At 37.3% G+C, this 26,265-nt stretch overlaps 1 protein-coding gene across 2 annotated transcripts in view; it reads right to left on the reverse strand.

The window, feature by feature from the left end:
- The window catches only part of ACBD6 (acyl-CoA binding domain containing 6), a 208,037-nt gene that overhangs the window by 20,313 nt on the left and 161,459 nt on the right, over window positions 1-26,265 (reverse strand). For both annotated transcript variants that reach the window (XM_030936850.1, XM_010375644.2), the window contains exon 7: window positions 4,775-4,805. In XM_030936850.1, the coding sequence (XP_030792710.1) occupies window positions 4,775-4,805 (31 nt within the window). The remainder of the gene's footprint in view (window positions 1-4,774; window positions 4,806-26,265) is intronic.

A 26,265-nucleotide genomic window follows, 5' to 3' on the forward strand; every position in this document is an offset into this window, starting at 1 on the left:
GACAGAAATACTAAATAAATACGTTTGAGGAGTAAGTGATGTGAATGCTGTGGAAGGAGGTATGGGAAAGCATTAATTTTTGTCTTTTCCTAGTAAGTACAGACACACAGGTTTCAATTTCCAGTTCCCTTAGGCAAGCTTGTTAATCTCTTTGATTTTAGGTTGCCTCATTTATAAAAAACAGTAACTACTACGTATGCTTTGGGAGGCTGACATAGGAAAATTGGTGGAGGCCAAGAGTTTGAGACCAGCCTGGGCTAGATCCTGTCTCAACAAAAATAAAATAACTTAGCCAGGTGTGGTGGTGCGTGCCTGTAGTCCCAGCTGCTTGGGAGGCTGAGGTGAGAGGATAGCTCAAGCCCAGGAGTTCAAGGCTGCAGTGAGCCATGATTGCGCCATTACACTCTAGCCTGGGTGACAAGAGTGAGACACTGACTCACAAACAAACAAACAAACCCTACTACAGGGCTATTTATAGACAGGAGCTTACAGATTAAATAGTTTATTATTTTACTATTTTATATGCTCATTTTAATGGTTCTTTCAAAGGCATTTGATACCATAAAATATGTATTTATATATGCATATATGTATATATGTGCAATTTCAATTAACAAATATTGCAAGCATGGCATGTAGAGGAATAGAGGCTAATAAAACCAGTTGTTGACTACTACAAATATGCTGCAATCAATGTTCTACATCATGTTTCATTATACACATGTTCAGGAGTTTTTCTCTGGTATATGTCTACAACTAGAATTACTGGGTTGTAGAGTATGTGTACCTTCAACTTTACTAAATCTTACTAAACTGATCTCAAAATGGCTATAACAGTTGACACTTTTATCAGCAATGTATGAGAATTCCTGTTGTTTTATAGCCTAATATTAATACTTGTAGACATTTACATGTTGCCAGTCTGATCAGTATGAAGTTGTATCTAAATGTTTTAATCTGCATTCCCCAATTAATTATTGTTGGGAGACAATTCTTGACGGGTCTCTCACATTTCTGCACGTCTTATGTACAAAGGTACATAAGGTACAAAGGTACATAAGATGTGCAGAAGACATAAGACAGCTTTTGTTCTAGACTAAATTTCAAGGATGTTTGTGTAATGAACAGATTTGACAACAGAGATAGTGTTTCCAGAAGAGAGGGCAGGTTTGTTTACCAACCAGAATAATAAACATAATACCTCCTCCTGAGCAAAGGTTTGCTTGCAGCCCATTATAAAAGATTGGAGTTCCCTAAGATCACGATTCCTAAGCCATGACACGGTGAATGCAGTATCTACGTGGACCTCTCTGCGTCGCTTTGGTGGGACTTTGGAGGCAAGAGGAAATGACAAAAACATGAAGCTTATGCTGCTTGCTGTGCCATGGATAATAAAGTCTTTTGTCTCTGATTCAAAAGTTTTGTGCCTTTTGCCAGCAACCATGAAACAGTCAGGCTAACTTGCTAGCTTGTAAGCAAAATACAATCTCACACGATTCATAGTTCTTTCTTTTTTACTCTTAATTTTTTTTTTTTTTGAGATAGGGTCTTATTCTGTCAAGCAGGTTGGAGTGCAGTGGCATAATCATGACTCACTGCAGCCTCCAACTCCTGTATTCAAATGATTTTCCTGCCTCAGCCTCCCAAGTAGTTGGGACCATATTTGCCCAGGACAGCCTTAGCAAAAGGTAGCTGGAGGCAAGGTGGAAAATGTTTGTCTTGCTTCTCCCAGGAAGAAAGTCCTCTGACTAGGAGCTGGGAGGAGAGGGAGCTCTGTGTTCCTGGCATTGTGGAGTGGAGTCTCCACATCACTGAGCTGGGAAGAGAGAAAGGAGGGAGTGATCTTGGTTCAAATACCACAAAGTTTTTCTTCCTACCAAATTTTTGTAGATTTTCTTGAATAGATGTCTCTTCATTTGCTTTTTGTCCTTAGTACCCAGAAGCTATTAAATGTCTATAGTTCCACAAATAATTTTTACCAGTTTGACAAGGGAGCTTATCAGTGCAGCTTCTCACATTGTCATGTTGGAAGTCAGTCTCTGCCTTCATTATCATAGCTGTAAAATAACATCTTGATATTTGGAAGAACGAGTCTTTCTTTCTTGCTTTTCTTCAAATTGCCTTAGCTATTCCTGGCTCCTTTATCTTCCATTTGAATTTTAGAGCAAGTTTGTTAAACTCCACAAAGCATCTGCTGGAATTCTTATGAAAATTCTCTGTATTTGTAGTTTGACTTGGCAGAAATGATCTTTATGAAATCAAGTCTTCCCATTCATTAACATGGGTTATTTCTCCTTCTGCTTAGGTCTTTTAAAAATGTCTTTTAAAAATTGTATTTTTTTCTATGAAGGTTTTACATACCTTTTGTTAGGTTGAGTCCTAGGATTTTGTTGCTACTGTAAATAATATTGGAAAAATGTTTAAAAATATTTTTACCTTTTTACACTAATGTTTAAGACTGAACTTAAAAAACTAATGCATTCAGCATCCTTGCTAAATTGCATAGTTTTTATAATTTGTAGAGTTTCTTGGATTTCTATGTAGGTAACTGTATTGCTTGAGAATGATGATGATTTTGTTTTATCCATCTCATGTACCTTTTATTTATTTTGTTCTTCATTTTGTGTTATCTGCAATTCTAATACAGTATTGAAGAGAAACAGTTATGGTACGCATTTTTTCTTGTTTTGGATTTTAAAGAAAATGCTTCACACATCCCATCTTTAATAATAATGCTTGCTCTGGGTTTTTGATAAGTAAATCAGGCCATAGAAGTCTCCTTCTATCCCTAGTTTAAGAGCTTTTATCATAAAAATAATTAACTAACATTTATTGAGTATATGTCAGAGTATGTGTCAGACGTTGTTCTGAACACTTTACACAGATTAACTCATTCTAACAAATCTCTGAGGTTACTATCCCTATTTCATCATGAGTAAACTGAGGTACAGGGTAAGTTAAGTATTTTGTCCAAGGTCAGGGGTAGAACTAGAATTTGAACCCAGAAGTCTGACTTATGAGCAGTCTTAACTACTTTTCTCTACCGCTCTTAAAATGAGTGTTGAACATCCTCAAATGCTTTTTTCTGCATTTCATTTGATCATATGGTTTTTTACCTAATTTGATGTGGAAGGTTACATTAATAGATTTTTTAAATGTTAAGTCATCCTTGAATTCCTGGGATGAACTCAACTTGGTCAGCACATATCTTTCTTTCTTTTAAAAATATATTGATGGATTTCATTTGCTAATATTTTATTTAGGATTTTTGCATCTATGCTCAAAAGTGAGATTGACTCACAATTTTCCTTTCTCCTCCTGGTTTTGGTAAACAGGTTATGCTAGATAAACTCATAAGTGAGTTGAGGCTGGTAGTTGGTGACAGACATTTCAACCTCAATTATTAGGCTGACATATATAGGTAGTATAATAGTTAGTCCAATAGGTTAAGACTCCTAGATAGCACAGCGAGGTTTCTCCAGAATCATCCCTCCAGAATGATTTTGCTTTTGTTTCCACCAAGCATCTCAGAGACACTATCAGCTTGAAATACCTTAGTTGACTTTTTAGCTTGGGATTTTTGAACACTTAAGTGCAAATTTAAAGTCCAAAGCAGCAGACAAAAGTGTCCAGGGTCATCTGAGCCACTTGATACTGAACGGCAGTCTAAGACTGCCAAGACTGACAAATGTATTCCCTCCCAAAAGGTTGATCCGTAATCTGGTTTAAATACTGATGGCTGTCTTTCATTCAGCCATATTCACACCCAAATAGAATCTTTTTTTTTGGAGACGGGGTCTGTGTTGCTCAGGCTGGCCTCAAACTCCTGGATTTGAGTGATCCTCCTGCCTCAGCCTCCTGAGTAGCGGGAACTACAGACGTGCACCACTGCGCCCAATCTACGCAGAATCTTTAAATTATATTTACTAGGACTTTACATTTTACAAAATACTGTAATATCTTTTATCTCACTGAATTTACCAAGCAGCTCTCTAAGAGACATATTATTTCCATCTTACAGATTTTTTTCTATTTTACAGATTACTTAAGTTAATCAGTTAGTAGGAGAAATTAGTTAAAAAATCAAATTTCTTTTTCTTCAATTAGATCAAGAAAATATTTCTTGTAGGAGAAATGCTAGATTCTATAGTGACAATGATTAACATCTTTCTTGTCACTCATGAATAGAACTAAGAATGAAATAATGAATTTTCAAAGTGGGGCTGGAGGGGTCTCCATTTCTGTTGCTAGTATAGAAACAATTTATTATAAATGTGACCATAAGAATTTTAATATATCTTCAACTTACTAAGTTATTAATACTTTTTTTTTTTGTTTTGTTTTGTTTTTGAGATGGAGTCTCACTCTGTCACCCAGGCTGGAGTGCAGTGGTGCGATCTCAGTTCACTGCAACCTCCCCCTCCCAGGTTCAAGCGATTCTCCCACCTCAGCCTCCTAAGTAGCTGGGATTACAGGCGCCCGCCACCAGGCCTGGCTAATTTTTGTATTTTTAGTAGAGACAGGGTTTCAGCATGTTGGCCAGGCTGGTCTTGAACTCCCGACCTCAAGTGATCTGCCTGCCTCAGCCTCCCAATGTGCTGGGACTACAGGTGTGAGCCACTGCGTGCGGCCTAATACATTTTTCAAACAAAAAGTTATTGTATCTCTGCTAGCTGCCAGGTACTTATCTAAGCACTACATAGGAATGAACAAAGTTGAAATAAATAGAGAAGATGTTCAAATATGATTACATAATAATTTAGAAATTTCTTACCATAATGTAGAGCTGTTTGGCCTTCATTGTCCTATAAAAGAAACAAATAATACATTTTAGAAGTCTAAGTAATTGCAAAAGTATGAAAGTACATAAACTGCAGCAAATTTATCTGATATGCCAAAATTCCATAGGTTTATCGGACTTAGGAAAAGAAGTCAGTTATCTGAGCTTCACAGTCACTTTTGACCAAGCCCACGATCCTGAAGAATAAAGAATGATAACTCGTGCACTGTAGCAGCTACAATGGAGTAACAGGATAACCAGTTACTCCAGATATCTGCAGGTAATAATCCAAAGGGGAATTCTTAAAGTGAGGTAGTTTGGTTACCTAGTTCATGGCAGAAAAATTGACACTATGTCTCATTTATCTTGGCCAGTATTATGATCTTTTTTTTTTTCCTAAGCTTGTCCCCAAATCTATCTAGCGAGTCTGTGATTTACAGTGGATAGCCTTTTATCCCTTTTCAAAGACTCACAAATTCTAGGCTAATAACATTAGGTTTCCTAACCAGATCAAATATCATAAAGTAATGTGATTTCAAAGCATACAAAGTCCCAGAAGTTGTTAAGAAAGCCAAAAGTTGCCATAGAATACTTAGGAAATTCCAACATTTCAGTTAATTATTTTCCTTTAAAACCAAGAAAACCATATATACTCTATATATATATGCTATAATTGTAGCGCAGTTGAGTACTTTTTAGCAAGCCACCTCTTAAATTGAGAGCAGCTAATCACATTACATGAGCAACAAATAAAGTACACAAGTGAAAAGCAGAATTTAGTAATTAACTTCATAAGCACTTTGTAGTATGCATGGCCATCATGCCCCTGGTAATCAAGAATAAATGTGAAACTGTTAATCTGAATAACTTGGAAAGGGTGACATTATGCCAACCAAACTATTCTTGGGTACCCATATCTGCTTTTCCCACTTCCTAACAGCTGAATGTAGGGGTGGAGGTTGGTTCTGGAACTTTTTGGTAATGGGTCTCCCTATTAATCTCCTAGAAAGAAAAGCAAGAAGCTGCCATAGAGAACTTATTTTATGGTTCAGATAGGTAGTAAGAAAAAAGTCATGGCAGGGGGACAACCTTGAGGCAATGTGGTTTTTTTCCTACTGTGGAATGAAGTTCTGATTGTATTTGGAGGTAAGGTGCTTATTACATGGGTGAGAGGAGATATAAAGAAGTAATTTTGGCAGGGAGTCGGGGTAGGGTACACTTGGCTAAGGTGCAACTATGGCTAAGTTTGGGATGTTCAGGAAGCAACATAAAGATAATAAACTCTAAGAAAAGTAAAAGATGGAAAGCAGCATGAAAAAGTCAGAAAGCACAGGAGATCATTTTTGCCTACTTTTTTTCTTGTCTTTTTAGATACAACCTTTATCTTGCTCCTCTTTGACTTGCCCTGCCCTTGAGATTAAGGACAGGTAGGGGAAGAGAGCTAAGGCAGCTATCGTGAATAGTATCTGAGCGATTCTTATACAGGGCAGCCTGACAATGTGAAGTTCTGCTCCAGAGAATGTGGTCTTGATTGGGAAAGCTAAGGGTAATTTCGAAAGAACAGTACTGACCATTATGGCTTAAGACTCATATCTATATTTGTCAGTTTCCAATGTTAATCAATAAAAGTGTGTGTGTGCGCGTGCACGCACACACACACATGCAAACACCTGATGAGTTTATACGTTCACATTTATAGTTTAAATGTGAATGTCCTGCATTAGGATGCAATTTCAGAAAGAGCTTAATCTACTGCAATTTCAGGATTCTACTTAGGCATCCATCATGCAAGGTTGTATTTTCCACAATTATATATCTTTAGAGAGCATAGTTCTTTCACTATTTGTGCATAACTTTCATGTTTAATCACTGTGTTCATATATACTCAAAGTTCATTTTCTTTCAATTTCTAATTCTTCATCTTCACTATGCAGATGGAAGAAAGCATAATTAATTTCTTTTAATCACATTTACTAGTGAATACTAAATCTATATCTCTACCTCAATTTCTCTACCTCAATTAATTAAAAATAGTTACTGAGCTCCAATTATGTTCCAGTCACTGTTCTAGGCACTGGAAACAACGAGATGAATGAGACAGAGAAGGTCTCTAATGTTATAAATCTTATGTTGTAGTGGCTAGGGAATCAATAAGCAAATAAATATATTTAACACTAGGAAGTGATGAGTACACTGGAAAACAATCAAAACAGAGTAAGAGACTAGACTGATGTGGGGTGCTATTTTAGGCAGAAAGGACAGAGGACCCTATAAGAAGGTATGTTTACACAGAGAACTGTGGAAGATACTAAGGTGGTCATGCAACCCCAAATGGGCAAATCACAGCACTGGTCATCTTCCTTGTCTGAAAGTATGCAAGTTACTCAAGTCAAGCCAATTAGTTTTCTTTCAAAATTTTTCAAAATGGAGCTATAAGATAGAAATGTGTGCACACAGAAGGTTCTTTCCTCTCTGATCAAAAGTAAAGGGTGCAACCCTGTAAATATGTACAATTATTATGTGTCAATTTTTTAAAAGAGAGTGTGGTCAAAGAAGCTAGACACGGAAGGACAAATATTGTGTGATTCCATTTATATGAGATACCTAGAGGAGTCAAATTCACAGGAACATGAAATAGAATAGTGGTTACCAGAGGCAGGGAGGAGGGAAGCATGGGGAGTTCTTGTCTAACGGGTACAGAGTTTCAGTTTGGGATGGTGGAAAAGTTCTGGAGATGAATAGTGGTGATAACTGCATAATAATGTGAATGTACTTAATGCCACTTAACAGTACAGGTAAAAATGGTTAAAATGGTAAATTCCACATATATTTTACCACAATAAAAAAGAAAGACAATTAGAAAAGGGTATGAGCCAAAAACTACAAGTGGCAATGTTCTCTATTTTTGGGCAAAAATCAGTCTGCTGTAGAAGGGAATAAGTATTCACAAAGAAAAAAGTAGTGGTGAGACATGGAGAGAGAACGAGGGTCTCTGGTTCTTGTCATTTCAACAATATTTTTTTTGGTTAGGTAAGCCAATAACAGCAAAATACTCCCTAGACAAATATGATCTTTTTGTCACTTGTAAACAAGAGTCCTGACTAACCTAGAATGCAAGGCATTTTATGAACGACGCCCTGCTCATCTATCTCCCAATACCTTCTCTACCCAATTTTGTGACTGCCAATTCCTGTAAGAATACTTATCTGGGGCCTGGAGTGGTGGCTCATGCCTGTAATCCTGGCACTTTGGGAGGCCAAGGTGGGCGGATTGCCTGAGCTCAGCAGTTCCAGAGCAGCCTGGGCAACATGGTGAAACCCTGTCTCTACTAAAATACAAAAAAATTAGCCAGGCGTGGTGGCATGCGCCGTAGTCCCAGGCACTCGGGAGGCTGAGGCAGAAGAATTACTTGAACTTGGGAGGTGGAGGTTGCAGTGAGTTGAGATAGCGCCACTGCACTCCAGTCTGGGTGACAGAGTGAGACTCCATCTCCAAAAAGAAAGAAAGAAAGAAAAGAAAGAAAGAAAGAAAAGAAAAGAAAAAAACAGGAGAGAGAGAGAGAGACAGAAAGAAAGAAAGAAGGAAAGAAAGAAAGAAAGAAGGAAAGAAAGAAAGAAAGAAGGAAAGAAAGAAAGAAAAAGAAAGAAAGGAAAAAGAAAGAAAAGAAAGAAAGAAAAGAAAGAAAGAAAGAGAAAGAAAGAAAGAGAGAGAGAGAGAGAGAGAAAGAAAGAAAGAAAGAAAGAAAGAATTTACTGGACTCCCATAGCTGTGAATGCTCCTTGCTCTACCTGGAAACTGTCCCTCAACATTTTAAAGATAAAATCTTGCTCTTTTCTCATGTTTAAAAAATTCCTCTTTGATATATCTGAGCATTTTAAATTGACTTATTTTATGGTCCCTATATTTCTTTTACTTGAGTTCAGGGAGGGCAAGCAGAGTGATGTTTGTTGTGCTGGCTGACACCTACTTATTGCTTCCTATATGCTTTTCGATTCTGTACTATGAGTTTATTTTAAGTGGAGTTTTATCTTTGAAAAAAATCTGTGCTGTGCTCCCTAGATTGAGGTTCTGTCCCTCCAGAATGATTTTGCTTTTGTTTCTGTCAAGCATCCTAGATACATTATCAGCTTGAAATCACTTAGTTGATTTCTTAGCTTGGGGATTTTTGAAAACTTAAGAAGTGCAAATTTAAAAAGAGTAAACCCACCTTCACTGCCACCCCTAAGTCCGGACTTGGAGCACAGGCTAAGAGAAACTCTCTATGCCAATTCTCTGTTACTGGGTAGAATTTTTCAGTCTACTCTGAGGGTAGTTGGTATTATTTGAGATCTCTACCCCAGAGATATTGAGACTGCCAAATCCTTTCAGAGCAGCCCAGTGTTGGTTTAAACTTACCACTTTATTTTTAAAGCTTTGTTTATTTAAAAAACTATTTTAAAGCTTCCTATTTTGTTTTTAGCTATGCTTATTTTGGCCCTTGGAAAGTTGAGTTGCTTTTTTTGTAAGCTTGTCTATGCATTCAAAGGGGTGCTTATTATATTTTATTCTGCATTTCTGAGTGTTTTGTGGTGGGAGAATTTTGAGATTATTATTAGTCTGTAATCTTGCAGGAAAATGAAAACCCCCAACCTTTAAGACTCAGTTCACCTTCTTAAGGAAACCTCCCCTGACTTCTCAAGTAGGGTTAGGTGCTCCTCTTTTCTACTACTGTGGTACAACACATACGTTCTGTTCTTATCTATCTCTTCCACTGAGACTATAAACTTCTTGTAGGCAAGTACTACGTCTTTCATCCAGTGTCTTACATACACTGTGTGCTCAGTAAGTGTTCATGAAATGAGAGAATGAATACACTACTTTAATTTTTCCTCACTGTTTTTTTTTCTTTAAACTCAAAAATTTTTAATTTTTGTGGGTACACAGTAGGTATATATATTTGTGGGGTACATGAGATGTTGATATAGGCATGCAATGTGTAATAATCACATCATGATATATGGGGTATCCATCCCCTCAAGCATTTATCCTTTGTGTTATAAGCAATCCAATTGTCCTTTTAGTTTGTATTCATTTTAAAATGTACAATTAAATTATTATTGACCAGAGTCACTCTGTTGTGCTATCAAATATTAAGTCTCAGTCATTCTACCTACTTTTCGTACCCATTAACCATCCCCACTTCTCCCCACACCCCCACAACCCTTCCCAGCCTCTAGTGGTCACCATCCTCCCACTGTCTCCATGAGTTCAACTATTTTAATTTTTAGCACCTACAAATAAATGAGAACATGCAAAATATATCTATCTGTGCCTGGCTTATTTTACTTAACATAATGATCTCCAGGGTTTATCTATGTTGTTGCAAATGATAAGATCTCATTCTTTTTAATGACTGAATAGTACTCCATTGTATGTAAGTACCACATTTTCTTTATCCATTCATTTGCTGATGGACACTTAGGTTGCCTCCAAATCTTAGCTATTGTGAACAGTGCTGCAACAAATATGGGTGTAGGTATATCCCTTTAACATACTGATTTCCTTCCTTTGGGGTATATACTCAGTAGTGGGATTGTTGGATCATATGATAGCTCTATTTTTAGTTGTTTGAGAAACCTCCAAACTGTTCTCCATAGTGGTTGTACTAATTTACATTCCTACAACAGTGTATGAGGGGTCCCTTTTTTCCACATCCTCGCCAGTATTTGTTATTGCCTGCCTTTTGGATACAAGCCATTTTCACTGAGGTAAGATGATACATCATTGTAGTTTTGATTTGCATTTCTCTGATGATCAATGATGTTGACCACCTTTTCATATACTTGTTTGCCATTTGTATGTCTTCTTTTGAGAAAGATCTATTCAAATCATTTGCCCATTTTAAAATCTGATTATTAGGACAGGCGTGGTGGGTCACACCTGTAATTCTAGCACTTTGGGAGGCTCAGGCAGGTGGATCACCTGAGACCAGGAGTTCAAGAACAGCCTGGCCAACATGATGAAACCCCATCTCCACTAAAAAATATTTAAAAAATTAGCCAGGCGCAGTGGCTCACACCTGTAATCCCAGCTACCTGGGAGGCTGAGGTGGTAGAATTGCTTGAATCCGGGAGGTAGGGGCTGCAGTGAGCTGAGATCAGGCCACTGCACTCCTGTCTGGGTGACAGAGCAAGAGTCTGTCTCAAAAAATAAAAATAAAAAAAAAGCAAAATAAAATAAGACCAGATTAGTTTTTTCGTTGTTGTTGTTCCTTCTGGTTATTAATCTCTTGTATATTTTCTCCCATTCTGTGGGTTGTCTTTCACTTTGCTGATTGTTTCCTTTGCTGTGCAGAAACTTTTCAACTTGATGTGTTCTCATTTGTTCATTTTTGCTTTGGTTGCCTGTGTTTGTGGGGTATTAAGAAATTTTTATGCAGACCAAAGTCCTGGAGAGTTTCCCCAATGTTTTCGTATAGTAGTTTCATAGTTTGAGGTCTCAGATCTAAATCTTTAATCCTTTTGGTTTGACTTTTGTACATAGTGAGAGACAGGGGTCTAGTTTCATTTCCGCATATGGGTATCCAGTTTTCCCAGCACCATTTATTAAAGAGACTGTCTTTTCCCCAATGTATGTTTTTGGTACTTTTGTTGAAAAAGGGTTCACTGTAGGTATACAGATTTGTTTCTGGGTTCTCTATTCTGTTCCATTCATCTACGTGTATATTTTTATGTCAATACCAAGCAGTTTTGGTCACTATAGTTTTGTAGTATAATTTGAAGTCAGATAATGTGATCCTTGAGTTTTGTTCTTTTTGCTCAGGATAGCTTTGGCTATTCTGGGTCTTTTGTGGTTCCATATAAATTTTAGGATTGTTTTTTCTATTTCTGTGAGGAATGTCATTAATATTTTAATAGGAATTGCATTGAATTTATAGATTACTTTGGGTAGTACGGACATTTTAACAATATTGATTCTTTCAATCCACGAATATGGAATATCTTTCCACTTTTGTGTGTTCCCTTCAATTTCTTGCATCAATGTTTTGTAGTTTTCATTGCAGAGATCTTTCACTTCTTTGGTTAATTCCTGGGTATTTAATTTTATCTGTGGCTACTGTAAATGGGATTACTTTTAAAATTTCTTTTTCAGACTGTTTGCTGTTGGCATATAGAAATGCTACTGATTTTTGTGAGCCGATGTATCATGTCACTGCACTTCAGCCTGGGCAACAGAGCAAGAACCCAACTCGAAAAAAAAAAAAAAGAAAAAGAAAACAAATGCTACTGATTTTTGTATGTTGATTTGTATCCTGCAACTTTACTGAATTTATCAGTTCTAATTGTTTTATGGTGGAGTCTTTAGGTTTTCCAAAATATAAGATCCTATCATCTATGATCAACAAATTAAACAAAGATAATTTGACTTCTTCTTTTCCAATTTGGATGCCCTTTATTTCTTTTTCTTGTCTGATTACTCTAGCTAGGTCTTCCAGTATCATGTTGAATAACAGTGGTGAAAATGGGTATCCTTGTCATGTGTGACATCTTACAGGAAAGGCTGTTTTTCCTCATTCACTACGATACTAGCTGGGGGTCTATCTTGTAAGACTTTTATTATGTTGAGGTAAGATGTTCCTTCTATATCTAGTTTTTTAAGGATTTTTTATCATGAAGGAATACTGAATTTTATCAAATAATTTTTCAGCATCACTTGATCATATGGTCTTTGTCTTTCATTTTGATGATATAATGTATCACACTGACTTATTCACATATGTTGAGCCATCCTTGCATCCCTGTAATAAATCCAACTTGGTTATGATGAGTGATCGTTTTAACATATTGTTGAATTTAGTTTGCTATTATTTTGTTGAGGATTTCTGAATCAATATTCATAAGAGATACTGGCCTGTGGTTTTCTTTTTTTTCGATCTTTCTCTGGTTTTGGTATCATCATAATACTGGCCTTATAGAATGAGTTTGGAAGTCTTCCCTCCTCTATTTTTTTGGAATAGTTTGAGAAGGACTGGTATTAGCTCTTTTTTAAATGTTTGCTAGAACTAAGCAGTGAAGCCATGAGGTCCTAGGATTTTCTTTACTGGAAAACTTTATTTCGGCTTGTATCTTGTTATGTGTTACTGGTCTGTTAAGGTTTTGGATTTCTTCTTGGTTCAATCTTGGTAGGTTGTATATGTCTACAAATGTCCCCATTTTCTGTAGATTTTCTAATTTACTGACACATAGTTAGTTGGTCATAGTAGTCACTTAATAATCCTTTGAATTTCAGTGGTATTGGCTGTAATGTTTACCTTTCCATCTCTGATATTATTTGGGTCTTCTCTTTTTTTACACCAAGTTTTCATTTCGATGACTGCATTCTTTCCTTCATTTCAATTTTATTTATTTATTTCTGCTCTGATTTTTATTATTTTATTTAGTCTTTTATTATTTATTTTCTTCTACTAATTTTGGGTTTGTTTACTCTTGCTTTTCTAGTTCTTTAGGATGTATCATTAGGTTATTTGAAGTTTTTCTTCTTTTTTGGTGTAGGTGCTATAAACTTCTCTCTTAGTACTGCTTTCACTGTGTCTTATAGGTTTTCGTATATTGTGTTTTCACCATTGTTTGTTTCAAGAAATTTTTCAATGTTCTTAATTTCTTCATTGACTCACTGGTCATTCAGGAGCATACTGTTTAATTTCCATGTGTCTGTATAGTTTCCAAAATTCTTCTTGTTATTTATCTGTAGTTTCATTTGATTGTGGTCAGAGAAGATGCTTAATATTATTTCAGTTTTTGAATAAGACTTATTTTGTGGCCTAACATATGGTCTATCCTTGAGAATGATTTATGTGCAGAGAGGAATGTGTACTGTACAGCCATTTGATGAAATGTTCTGTAAATATCTATTAATTCACTGTTGTACAGTATAGACTAAGTGTGATGTTTGATTTTCTGTCTGAAAGATCTGTCCAATGCTGAAAGTGGTATGTTGATGTCTCCAGCTACTATTGTATTGAGGTCTCTCTTTCTCTTTACCTCTAATAATATTTCCTTTATGTATCTGGATGCTTCAGTGTTGGATGCATATATATTTATAATTATTATATCCTTTCACTGAATTGACCCCTTTATCATTATATAATGACCTTGTCTCTTCTTACAGTTTTTGTCTTGAAATCTATTTTGTCTGATATAACTACAGCTGCTCCTGCCCTTCTTTTGTTTCCACTGGGATGGGATATCTCTTTGCATCCCTTTATTTTCAGTCTGTGTGTATCTTTATAGGTGAAGTGTGTCTCTTGTAGGCAACAGATCATTGGGTCTTGATTTTTTAATCCACTCAGCTACCCTATGCCTTTTGATAGGAGAGTTTTTAGTCCATTTACATTTAATGTCATTATTGATTAGGCAGGGACTTGCTCCTGCCATTTTGTTATTTGATTTCTGGTCTTCTCTTTCTTCTTTCATTGATTCCTGTCTTCCTTTAGTGAAGGTAGTTTTCTCTGTCAGTATATTTTAATTTATTGTTTTTTATTTTTGCATATGTTATGGTTTTTTTTATTTGAGGTTACCATGAGGCTTGCAAATAATATCTTATAACCCATTATTATTAAGCTGACAACTTAACACTGATTGCATATACAAATAGGCAAAAAAATAAAAAATAACACTTTCACTTCATGCCCTGACTTTTTAAACTTTTTGTTGCTTATGTCTTATTGTCTTATGTTTTGAAAAGTTATCCTAGTTATTATTTTTGATTGGTTCATCAACTAGTCTTTCTACTTAAGAGTAGTTTACAAACCATAATTACAATGTTATAATATTCTGTATTTGTGTGTTTACTATTACCGGTGAGTTTTGTACCTTCATATAATTTCTTATTGCTCATTAACATGCTTTTCCTTCTGATTGAATAATTCCCTTTAGCATTTCTTATCAGACAGGTGTAGTGTTGACAAAATTGCTCAGCTTTTGTTTGTCTGACAGTCTGTATTTCTCCTTTGTGCTTGAAGGATATTTTCACCAGATATGCTGTTCTAGGGTAAAACTTTTTTTTCTTTTTCCTTTAGCACTTTAAATATGTCATGCCACTCTCTCCTAGACTGTTAAGATTTCCACTGAAAAGTCTGCTGCCAGATGTACTGGAGCTCCATTATATGTTGTTTCTTTTTTCTTGGTGCTTTTAGGATCCTTTCTTTACACCTTGACCTCTGGGAGCTTGATTATTAAATGCCTTGAGGTAGTCTTCTTTTGGTTAAACCTGTTCTAAAATCTTCTTGTGCTTGAATGTTGGTATCTTTTTCTAGATTTTGGAAGTTCTCTGATATTATCCCTCTGAATAAACTTTTTATCCCTCTCTCTTTCTCTATCTCCTCCTTAAGGCCAATAACTCTTAGATTTGCCCTTTTGAGGCTGTTTTCTAGATCTTTTATGTGTGTTTTATTCTTTTGTTTCCTCTGTGTATTTTTGAGTAGTCTGTCTTCAAGCTCACTAATTCTTCTGCTTGATTAATTCTGCTATTAAGAGATTGATGCATTCTTCACTATGTCAACTCCATTTTTCAACTCTAGAATTGCTGCTTCATTCTTTTTAATTATTTCAATCTCTTTTTTTATATTTAAACGATAGAATTCTGAATTTGTTTTCTGTGTTATCTTAAATTTTTCTGAGTTTCCTCAAAATGGTTATTTTGAATTCTGTCTGAAAGGTTGCATATCTCTTTCTCCAGGACTGGTCCCTGGTGCCTTATTTAGTTTGTTTGGTGAGGTTGTGTTTTCCTGGATGAACTTGATGCCTGTGGATAGTCACTGGTGGCTAAGCATTGAAGAGTTAGAATTTACTGTAGTCTTTGCAATTTGGGCATGTTTGTGCCCATTTTTCTTGGTAAGGTTTTCCATGTATTGGAAGAGAATTGGGTTCCAAGGCCAACAACACTGTGGTTCTTGAAAACTCATAGAGGTAGTGCCATGGTGGTCTTGGATAAGATCTGGAAGAATTCTCTGGATTATCAGACAGACACTCTTGTTCTCTTCCCTTATTTTCTCCCAAACAAATGGAGTCTCTCCTGTGCTGAGCCACTTGGATCTGGGAGTGGAGTGATGCAAACATCCTGTGGCCACGACCATCGGGACTGTACTGGGTTGTATCTGGACCAAGTACAGCACTGGCTCTCACTCAAGGCCCACTGTAATCATTACCTGGCTACCACCTATCTTTACTCAAGGCCCCAGGGCTTTACAATTAGCAGGTGGGGAAGCCAGCCAGGTTTTTGTCCTTTCCTTCAGTGAAGCAAGTTACCCCAGGCCCTGGGTGGATCCAGAGATGCTGTCTGGGAGCTAGAGATTGGAGTAAAAAACCTTAGAAATCTACCTGATATTCTATTTTACTGAGGTTAAGCTGGCCCTAAAACCATAAGATAAGTCCTTCCCTCCCTTTTCCATAGGCAGAGGAGCCTCTCCCAGTTGCCACCACCACCACCACCAGGCCATGGAGAGCTCTGCCAGGCCACAGCCAATATTCACCTAAAGCCCAAGTGCTCTTCAGTTAGCTGTGGTGAATGCTGCCAACCCTGGAACTCACCCTGCAGGGCAGTGGGCTCCCCTCTGGCCCACGACAAGTCCAGAAGGCTATCCAAGACTTGTCTGGCCCAAAGCTGTCCAAGAGTCTAGGCCTGGAATGAGGGACCCCAATAGCTTGCTTGGCGTTCTAGCCCATTGTGGTTGAGCTGGTACCTATGGTACAAGATAGAGTCCCCTTGATTTTTCCCTCTACTTTTCTCAAGCAGAAGGAGTCTTTCACTGTAGCTACCACAGCTGGGAATGTGCTGGGTCTCACCTAAGGCCAGCACATCTCAGAGTATCACCCAAGGGCTCCTTAGTCTGCAGGTGATGAATCCTGCAGGGCTGGCTCCTTCCCTTCAAGGCAGTGGGTTCCCTTCTGACCCAGGTTGTGTCTAGAAATGTCATCTGGGAGCTAGGGCCAGGAATGGGGGCTTCAAGACTCTGCCCAGTACCCTATCCTACTGTGGCTGAGCAGGTATGCAAGACGTAAAACGAAGTCCTCTTTACTCTCCTCTCCTCAAACAGAAGGAAGGAGTCAGAGGGATGGCACGAGCACTCCCTTTGTTGCCCTACCTGATGTCTCCCTAGGTCATGTGCCGCCCTCGTCCACTGTCTCTAAGCCCACCTCAGCACTAGGACTTGCCTAGGAATTACAGTCCTGTGGCCTAGACTGCCTTTCAAGTATATTTAGGACCCCAGAGATCTTTAGCCCGCAGTGGTGAGGTTTGCCAAAACTCAAGTTCCAACCGCTGGGATGGACAATTACCCTCTGGCTAGGGCTAGTCCAAATGCTCCTTCTGTGTGTGGATGCTGGCTGAGCCCTGCATGGCTTTGCTCTCTGCTTTGACAGGGAAGTACTGAGTTCAGTGCCAAATCTCCCAGTTGCTGTGCTCTCCCTCTCGAAGTGCACAGATTCTCTCTCCACGCCAATGGCTGCTGCGGGATTGAGAAGGGGTGGTGTCGGCAATTTAAGACTGTCTTTCCTACCCTCTTCAGTACCTCTTTTAGTATTATGAAGTTAAAACCAGGTACTGTGATTACCCATCTGATTTTTGGTTCTTATGACAGTGCTGTTTTATGTGTAGTTATTTGTTAAAATTTGGTGTTTCTGCTGGGAGGACAATTGGTGGAGGGGCCTATTTGGCAATCTTGCTCCACACTCAGTTTATTCTTTAAACCAATTTAAAGACTAATTAATTTTAGTCTTTAACCTTTTTCCTTTTACTTAAACCCTTTAAAAGAATGTTCCCATATATTTCGTATAGTGTGGAGTGCAATGTCAGACATGACAATACAATGAAGGTCTAAACAATGACGAACAGGATATTTAGCTTATAGTTACTAGCTGCAAAATCACTACTATATTTTGTTTGATTTCTGGATTCTTTTTTCTTCCACATGTGCTCCTGAAGTTAAATAGATTATTTCTTTCCCCACATGTACTCTGTTGCAATTCTTTCTTATTTTTGAGCATGTCTCCGTTTTATGAGTATTTCCTTTAAAGACTGAGTTTTCTATCTCCAAATTGTGTGCCTCGTTAAACATAGTATGTTTTTATTCTACCAAATGAGGTGTTGACGAAAATATTAAATACATAGCTCAGAACTGGTACAAAGAAACTATCATTTATTTTATCTCTTTAACACTAAGCCACTGATAACGCTGCTGTTTCTTGTGCATAAAATTGTGTGGCCCCTGGTTTTAACTGCTAAATACATTTTATCAAACTGAATCAAGAGCCATATTTCTAGGTCAAGATACATACATATATACACACACACATATAGATATAAATATACATGCATATTCCGGTATAGGTGTGTATATATATATGTAACACACACACACACAAACATATATATTCCAAGCTGTTCTTACAGCTTGTATATATACAAGCTATGTATATATACACACATATATATTCTGAGTGGAAAATTCTCTTCAGTCTAACTGGATTTTTTTTTTTTTTGATCATGATTCTGATGCTCTAATTGAATTCACACTTGATCTACCATATCTCTACTAATGTCAGCTCTAAAGATACATGAGTAATAACAGAGCTGCATAGAGGGGTTGGATTTTTCCCATGATATGGCTGAGAAAATTTTTTTATTTCCAGTAATTTACTTAAAATATAAATTTTATTTAAAAAATAGTGTTTCAAGTGAATGTATGATAAGTGAGGCACTCAAGCAAATCGGCTATGAGAAATTCATAGTAATAAAAAATTTTGAGTTAGTAATACAGTTTTAGGTAAATTATAATATTATTTCTTTTTTTGTTGTTGTTGTTGTTGTTGTTGTTGTTGTTGAGACGGAGTCTCACTCTGTTGCCCGGGCTGGAGTGCAGTGGCCGGATCTCAGCTCACTGCAAGCTCCGCCTCCCGGGTTCACACCATTCTCCTGCCTCAGCCTCCGGAGTAGCTGGGACTACAGGCGCCCGCCACCTCGCCCGGCTATATAATATTATTTCTAAGCCTGGAATGTATTGTCTCTCTTTATGAGATCTGTGACTCTATAACAGATGATTAAACTAATCTGACAATTTAGAAGTTTGCAAATCCATTTTACGATTATTTTTCTCTACATATAAGTTAAGCTTTCAGCTGCAGGTTCTAGGTATTTTCTTTTCTTTCTAGGAAACAATGTAGATACACTAACACCTTATTTAACTGGCATCTTTACGGAATGAGGGAGTTTATATCAGTAGGTTTTTCAAATAATTGGAACATTAACATTTAAGCATCCAAAAATTAAAAACACCATCCCTGTAAACTTTTGCATATGATTATTCCTAACACATCTTACTTCTCATTACTCTATATGGAGAACATGGACAATGATTTAACCTTTTCCTGATGATTCATAGTCAACATCATAAACTGATTATATCCCTCAACTTCTGGCACCAAGTGAATGTCTGGGAATATGATTAAACAAAAACATCATTTATTGTACATACTATAAAAGATGCCTTTATAGTGTATTAAGGTATGTAAGGCTACTTGGTTTTTCACGAAATGGCCCCAGACTACTTTTGCTTTTTGTTGAGTGTGATTTTTGTCTTTTTTTTAAAGCAGCTTTTCCTCAGCCATAGGATATTCATTTATCCTTTATTATTATCAGTGTACTTGAACTCTTTAAAAAATTTTCTACCTCTCATTTGCTGTGGACTGGAAATCAGACAAGCAAGTTCCTCAAGCTGTGTCTAAAACTGGGAAACCATCTCTGATAGTCTGGGAATGGTCTTACAACATGATTTGTAGAAATCTTTACTATAGATCTGTGTATTTTATTTTCATGTTGGTTTTTTTCTTGGTTTTAGGCTATATTCTTTTTAATTTTTGGGGAGCACTTCTAAGCATAGATTATATTCTTGATCAGTGATTTTCAATTTTTTGTTAGCATCCTATGGAAGCTTGTATTCAAATAGAATCTGGAATGACAAGTAAATAAAGCCAACATTAAAGTGGCACTACTCTGGGTGGTGATCTGGAGCCCTTGCACACTTGGCCTTCTTGCCTCTCTGCCAGTTGCCATCAGTGTCACTACAAATGGGTAACATGTCTTTGGACAAGTTAGAGGTAACTCTTTTTACTGTCTGTCTTTCTGTTTCTGGACATTTGTCTAATCCTCCACAAAATAATGAAACTAACTTGTTAATCAATAGTTACAAGATAACTTTCTGACCAGCCCACTCCTCAGTTTTCTTAATTTTTCTCTATGAACAAAAAACAGAAAGTTACAGTATATATTCCAAAAAGCTGACAAAATATAACAAAATACAAGAACTTGACTCTCTGGACATCTTTCTAATTGGGTATAAGCAATAATTAAGGATCAAAACTTCATTTGAAGGCTGGGCATGGTAGCTCATGACTCTAATTCCAATACTTTGAGAGGCTGAGGTGGGAGGATTGCTTGAGCCTAGGAGTTTGAGACCAGCCTGGGCAACACAGGGAGACCTTGACTGTATCAGATTTTTTTTTTTTTTTTAAAGCCAGGTGTGTTGGTGCACACCTCTGGTCCCAGTTATTTGAGAGGCTGAGGTGGGAGGATCACCTGAGCCCAGGAGATTGAGGCTGTGGTGAGCCAAGATTACACCACTGCACTCCAGCCTAGGGAACAGAGTGATACTCTGTCTCAAAAACAAACAAAAAACAAACCAAAACCATGAAAAAAAAAAAACCTGCGTTTGAAAAACCATACATCTGTGATCAAATAGAAATGGGCATTTCAAACTCTTTTTACACATGGGCTACAACAGTAAAAGCTAACTTAAATAGATGATATCCAAATTGATAAACAGCTACTGTAAACATAACAAGCAAACAACTAAAAGGAAAACAAAGGTAGTATTACTGATTATTCATCCCTTTTAAGGCAACTGAGCAAATGTTCTTAAGAGCAAGTTTGCTTTGGGAACTGTAGCTAAAACAAATGCATTTACTTTGACATTATATTAAAATTGCTGGAGAGAGAGGAACTGGAGTAAAATAGGTACAGTGTAAACAAGCAGTTGAAATTAAAGAATGGATAATATATGTGCTCTAGCCACAAGGTGGTCTTCTAATCATTCAGATTCACAAAACTACTGTTGGGTACAATTAGCATCAATTATTCAGAAATATTTCAGACAGAAACCATTCTGAATTTGCCATCAGTGCAGTGTCAGACTGGAGTCCTTGAGGTAATTCACGTGGCAGCTTATCCAGACACCCAGGTTTCTTCTCTCCAGGAGATATAACACAAGATATTAGGGGAAGAGATCCACATCAGGAGATGTGGGGTCTATCCTGGCTTAGAAGCCCTGGTACTTTACAAATGCCACAATATAACAGTAGCTTCTAGGGTCGCACAAGGAGTATGCCAATTACAAGTAACTCAGGACATTCCAAAGTACAGTGTCCCCATCAGATATTTATCATTCCTTTGCAGTTCTTCCCAGTCCAAATTAATTTACCAATCAAGGGGTCATTTTTGTTATAATGTTACTTAGTAATATAACTAACATCTTTAACCTCACCAGGCTACCAAATAACTTAGATAGCCATTTTAATCTAAAGCCAGATTTTCATTCAGCAGGGGAAAATGTAGTCAATATTCTAATATGGTATCAAACTTATATAATCAGAATTTCCATACTGAAGTTTAATTTGAAATACTTTGGGGATATCATAGGACTTTGCCAACTCTTTCTGTCTGTTACTTTGACTATAAGAATTTCTCTCACAGCACATGTTCCCTTTTTCTTTTTTTTTTTTTTTTTGAGACGGAGTCTTGCTCTGTTGCCCAGGCTGGAGTGCAGTGGCCGGATCTCAGCTCACTGCAAGCTCCGCCTTCCGGGTTCACGCCATTCTCCTGCCTCAGCCTCCCGAGTAGCTGGGACTACAGGCGCCCGCCACCTCGCCCGGCTAGATTTTTGTATTTTTTAGTAGAGACGGGGTTTCACCGTGTTAGCCAGGATGGTCTCGATCTCCTGACCTCGTGATCCGCCCTTCTCGGCCTCCCAAAGTGCTGGGATTACAGGCTTGAGCCACCGCGCCCGGCCCACATGTTCCTTTTTTTTTTCTTTTCACATTAAGTATACCTAAGTGAATTGGGCTACAATATATTTTGCTACATCTGATTGTTTAAACCAGGGGGATCTGATCAAATAATACTAAAACAATATAACAGTGCTACAGCATATCTGGACAAAGAGATGTACGAGGATATTTAAGGAAATAGGGGCCTTCACAATTCCACTTCTGGAAAATTTTCCCCCAAGAAAAATGGTCTCAACCCCAAGACTTCATGTTAATAAATGGCATGTCATTTGGCTCTATTAACCAGCTGCTCAAGCCAAGAATTTGGGCTCCGTCCTTGAATTCTATTTTCCTCATCCTCTATATTGAATCCACAAACAACTCCTACTAGGGAGTATATTCTAAAATATATGATGTCTAAAGTCAAATTATCCATGTCTCTTTACATCATTGCTACTACCTGTTATGAGTTTAATTTTGTCTCCTATAAATATGTTAAAATTCTAACTCCTTGTACCTCAGAATGGGTACCTTATTTGGAAACAGACTGCATGATGCATCTACAAGCCAAGGAATGCCAAGAATTGCCAGCAAACCCCAGAAGCCCGAAGAGGCAAAGGATTCTCCCCTACAGGTTTCAGAGGGAGAATGGCCCTGCTCTGTGCTAACAATAACTTTCTGTTGTTTTAAGCCACCTAGTTTGTGGCATTTTGTTACAGCTGTCCTAGGAAACTAATACCCCACATCAGGACAAACCTCCACCATTTCCTACCTAGACAAAGGCAGTAACTTCATGTTTGTTCCCCTGCCCCACTACAATCTATTCTTCAGACAGCAGATAAAGCAGGGGTCCCCAATCCCGGTTACCTGTTCACAGCCTGTTAGGAACTAGGCTACACAACAGGAGGTGAGCGGCGGGCAAGCGAGCAAAGCTTCATCTGTATTTACAGCTGCTCCCCATCACTCACATTACCCTCTGAGCTCTGCCTCTTGTCAGATCAGTGGCAGCATTAGATTTTCATAGGAATGCCAACCCTTATTGTGAACTGCACATATGAGGGATCTAGGTTGTATGTTCCTTATGAGAATCTATCTAATGCCTGATGATCTGACAATGCCTCCCATCACCCCTAGAGGGGACCATCTAGTTGCAGGAAAACAAGCTCAGGGCTCCCACTGATTCTATATTATGGTGAGTTGTATAATTATTTCATAATATATTGCAATGTAATAATAATAGAAATAAAGTGCACAATAAATGTAATGCATTTGAATCATCCTGAAACCATCCCCCCGACCCCGGTCCACGGAAAAATTGTCTTCCATGAAACCTGTCCCTGGTGCCAAAAAGGCTGGGGACTGCTGAGTTAGATAAATGACTTTTCAAAAGTTAAGCCAGATGATGTCACTACCTCTCTTTTAAATCCTTCAACAGCTTCTCACTGTTTTTAGAATAAAGTTCGAAACTCTTACTATGGCCTAGAGTAGCAGTTCTTAAAGCATTTTGGTTTCAGGATCCCTTTATAGTAATTCTTCAGAGTTACTCTTCAGAATTACTGAGGACCTCAAAGAACTTCTGTTTATGTGGTTTAAATCTATCAATATTTACCATATTAGAAATTAAAGCCAGGAAATTTAAAAACCATTATGTTACTATATGTTTTACATATAACATAAAAACATGTTACATGTTTTACATTTAACATAAATTATACATAATTTTTAAAATGAAAACAAGTATTTTTCCAGATTAAACAAAAAAAAAACACAATGAGAAGAGTGGTATCATTTTAGTTTTTTGCAAATTTCTTTAATATCTGGTTAAATAGAAAATAATTGGATATGCATATCTAGTTCTGCATTCAATCTGTTGTGACAACACAAGTGACAGAGCTTCTGGAATATGCTACTGCATGCTAATGAGAATGAGTATGAAAAAGGCAAATAATGTCTTGGAATTACGAAATAATTCTGACCGCATAGACCTGCTGCACTCAAAAATTTCACTGAGTGAATAAATGATTCATATATATATATATATATATATATATTTATCTGCAAGGATGTTCATTGCTTAAATTCACTCATTCAACAAATACTTACTGAGTATCAACTATGTGTTATGCACTGTTCTAAGGACAGCAAACAAGACAAAAATCTCGCCCTAATTGGGAGAGGGGGAACAGAAAACAAGCTAAGTAAAATATAGTACACTAGATGATGGTACGTGCTGCAAATAAAAATAAAGCAGGAAATAAAGATACAGAACGCTGGGAGGTAAGGTAGAATGGGTATCAACTTAAAATAAGGTAGGAAGAGTAGACCTTACTGAGAACTAGGGGGGAAAAACCTGAAGATGGTAAGGGAATAAGTTGTCTGAATATCTGGGGGAAAAGCAAGAGGGAACAAGATGAGCAAGTGCAAAGACCCTGAAATGGTTATGTACCCAGCATGGTCTGAGGAACTGAGAGGAGGCCAGTGTGTTACTGAAGAAATGAAAGCAAGTTAGATTAGTAACAGGAGATGAGGGGAGACAGAGAGGTAATAAAGGGCCAGATGGCATAGGGCCTTGTAAGCCATTCTAAGGATTTTGGCTTTTATGTTTAATTCAATGAGAGGCCACTGAAGGGTTGCGAGCAGAGGAATAGCTTGACTTCACTTATGGGTTAAGAGGATCACTCTGGCTGCTAGGGTGAAAATAGAAGGAGTGATCAACTGTGCCACATGCTGCTGATAGGTCAGGTATGGTAAGGACTAAGAAATAGTCACTGGATTTAGCAAAGTGGACGTCACTGGTTTTCCTGATAAGAACAGGAAGAATGCTGAAAGTGAACGTTTGATTTCAAGTGGGTTCAAGAGATTATGGGAAAGAAGGAATTAGAGTATAAAGAACTCTTTTTGGAATTTTGTTGTAAAAAGGAGGAATGAAATGGGGCATTACACAAATGGGTAAGGGGGCAGAGGATAGCAGTATATCTGTATCCTGATGGAAATCTACACAGAAGAGAGAGAAAACTGATAATGCAAAAACAAAAACAAAACAAACAAACAAAAAAACCGGGGAGGGGGTTTAAATATGTAGTAAGATCCTCGAGCAGGATGAGATATAGTACACAAGCAGAGGGGTGGGCCTTAACCAGAGCACAGATAGTTCATCCACACTAATACAAAGGAAAGTGAACTATAAAAGCACAGGTGCAGGTAAGTCAGTAGATGTGGTAGTGAGAATTTGTGGAATTTCTTTTTTAATGGCTCCTGTTTCATCAGTTAAATGGGAAGGTAGGTCACCAGCACAGAATGATGATGAGGATTGAGATACCTAAATTTTGAGGAGACACGAGAAAGTATGAAAAAGTCATCTAACTTGTAGAGTTCATGGGATAGGGAAATGTAGTGTCACTGCTGAGATTAGTGGTTATAAACATGGAGTGAGCATGGTTGTATAATTTTTTTCCAGCCATATTTAGCTGCATGGGTGGAGGTATGGAAGAGTAGAATTCATTTAAATACCTGCTTTCTGAAAGTCTACTATATACCAGGGACACAGCAACAAGCCAAGTTGCAGTCTTTGCCTTTATGGAGTTTACAATGTACTTTACATATTGCAAAATAGAAACAACCTACATATCTTAACAGTGGGATTGCTACAAGCATAGTATACTGCAGGCATATTATACGAAACTAGCTAGTAATTAGAAATTATATTAAAAAGAATATGGATATGAGAAAATATTAATAATAAAGTAGGTTATAAAACTATGTAGAGTATGGTCCCATTTTTGTTTTAAAATTGTATCTCTATCTACAGGAAAATGATTTTAAAAGTATGAGAATGAAAACAGGGATTATCTTGAGCATAAGATTATGGATGACAAAGATTTTCTTTTTGCATTATCGGTTTTCCCTCTTTTCTGTATAGGTTCCATCAGGATATAAATATGCTGCCATCTCTCCAAACCTTAACCATCTATCTAATGCCCCATTTCCCTCCTCTTTCAACAACATTCATGAAAGCGTTGTCTATACTCTAATTCCTCCTTCCCATTATCTCTTAAACCCACTTGAATCAAATGTTCACTTCCACTATTCTTCTTGTTATTGTCAGGAAAACCAATCACTTCTTTTTTGGAAAAATTTATAAAATATATTATTACTTTGTAATAAGAAAAAGCTACAGTTAAAATTTATTTGTATGCTCTCCATGGTCATGGTATTATTGGTACACTCTCTGAATACCATCTACACGCTTACAAACTTATTCAGTGATTTAATTATTACTTAGCTGTTCCAAGGAAAAACTCATCAAACCAACTAAAATCTCCGTTACTTATAAAGTAGCTCTTTACAATTACAAGCATGATAGGCTTACCTACCACTTCCCAATCCATTTCTTGTTTGCTATGTTCCTCA

Source organism: Rhinopithecus roxellana, chromosome 8, assembly GCF_007565055.1.
Source record: "Rhinopithecus roxellana isolate Shanxi Qingling chromosome 8, ASM756505v1, whole genome shotgun sequence".
Taxonomy (NCBI): Eukaryota; Metazoa; Chordata; class Mammalia; order Primates; family Cercopithecidae; genus Rhinopithecus; species Rhinopithecus roxellana.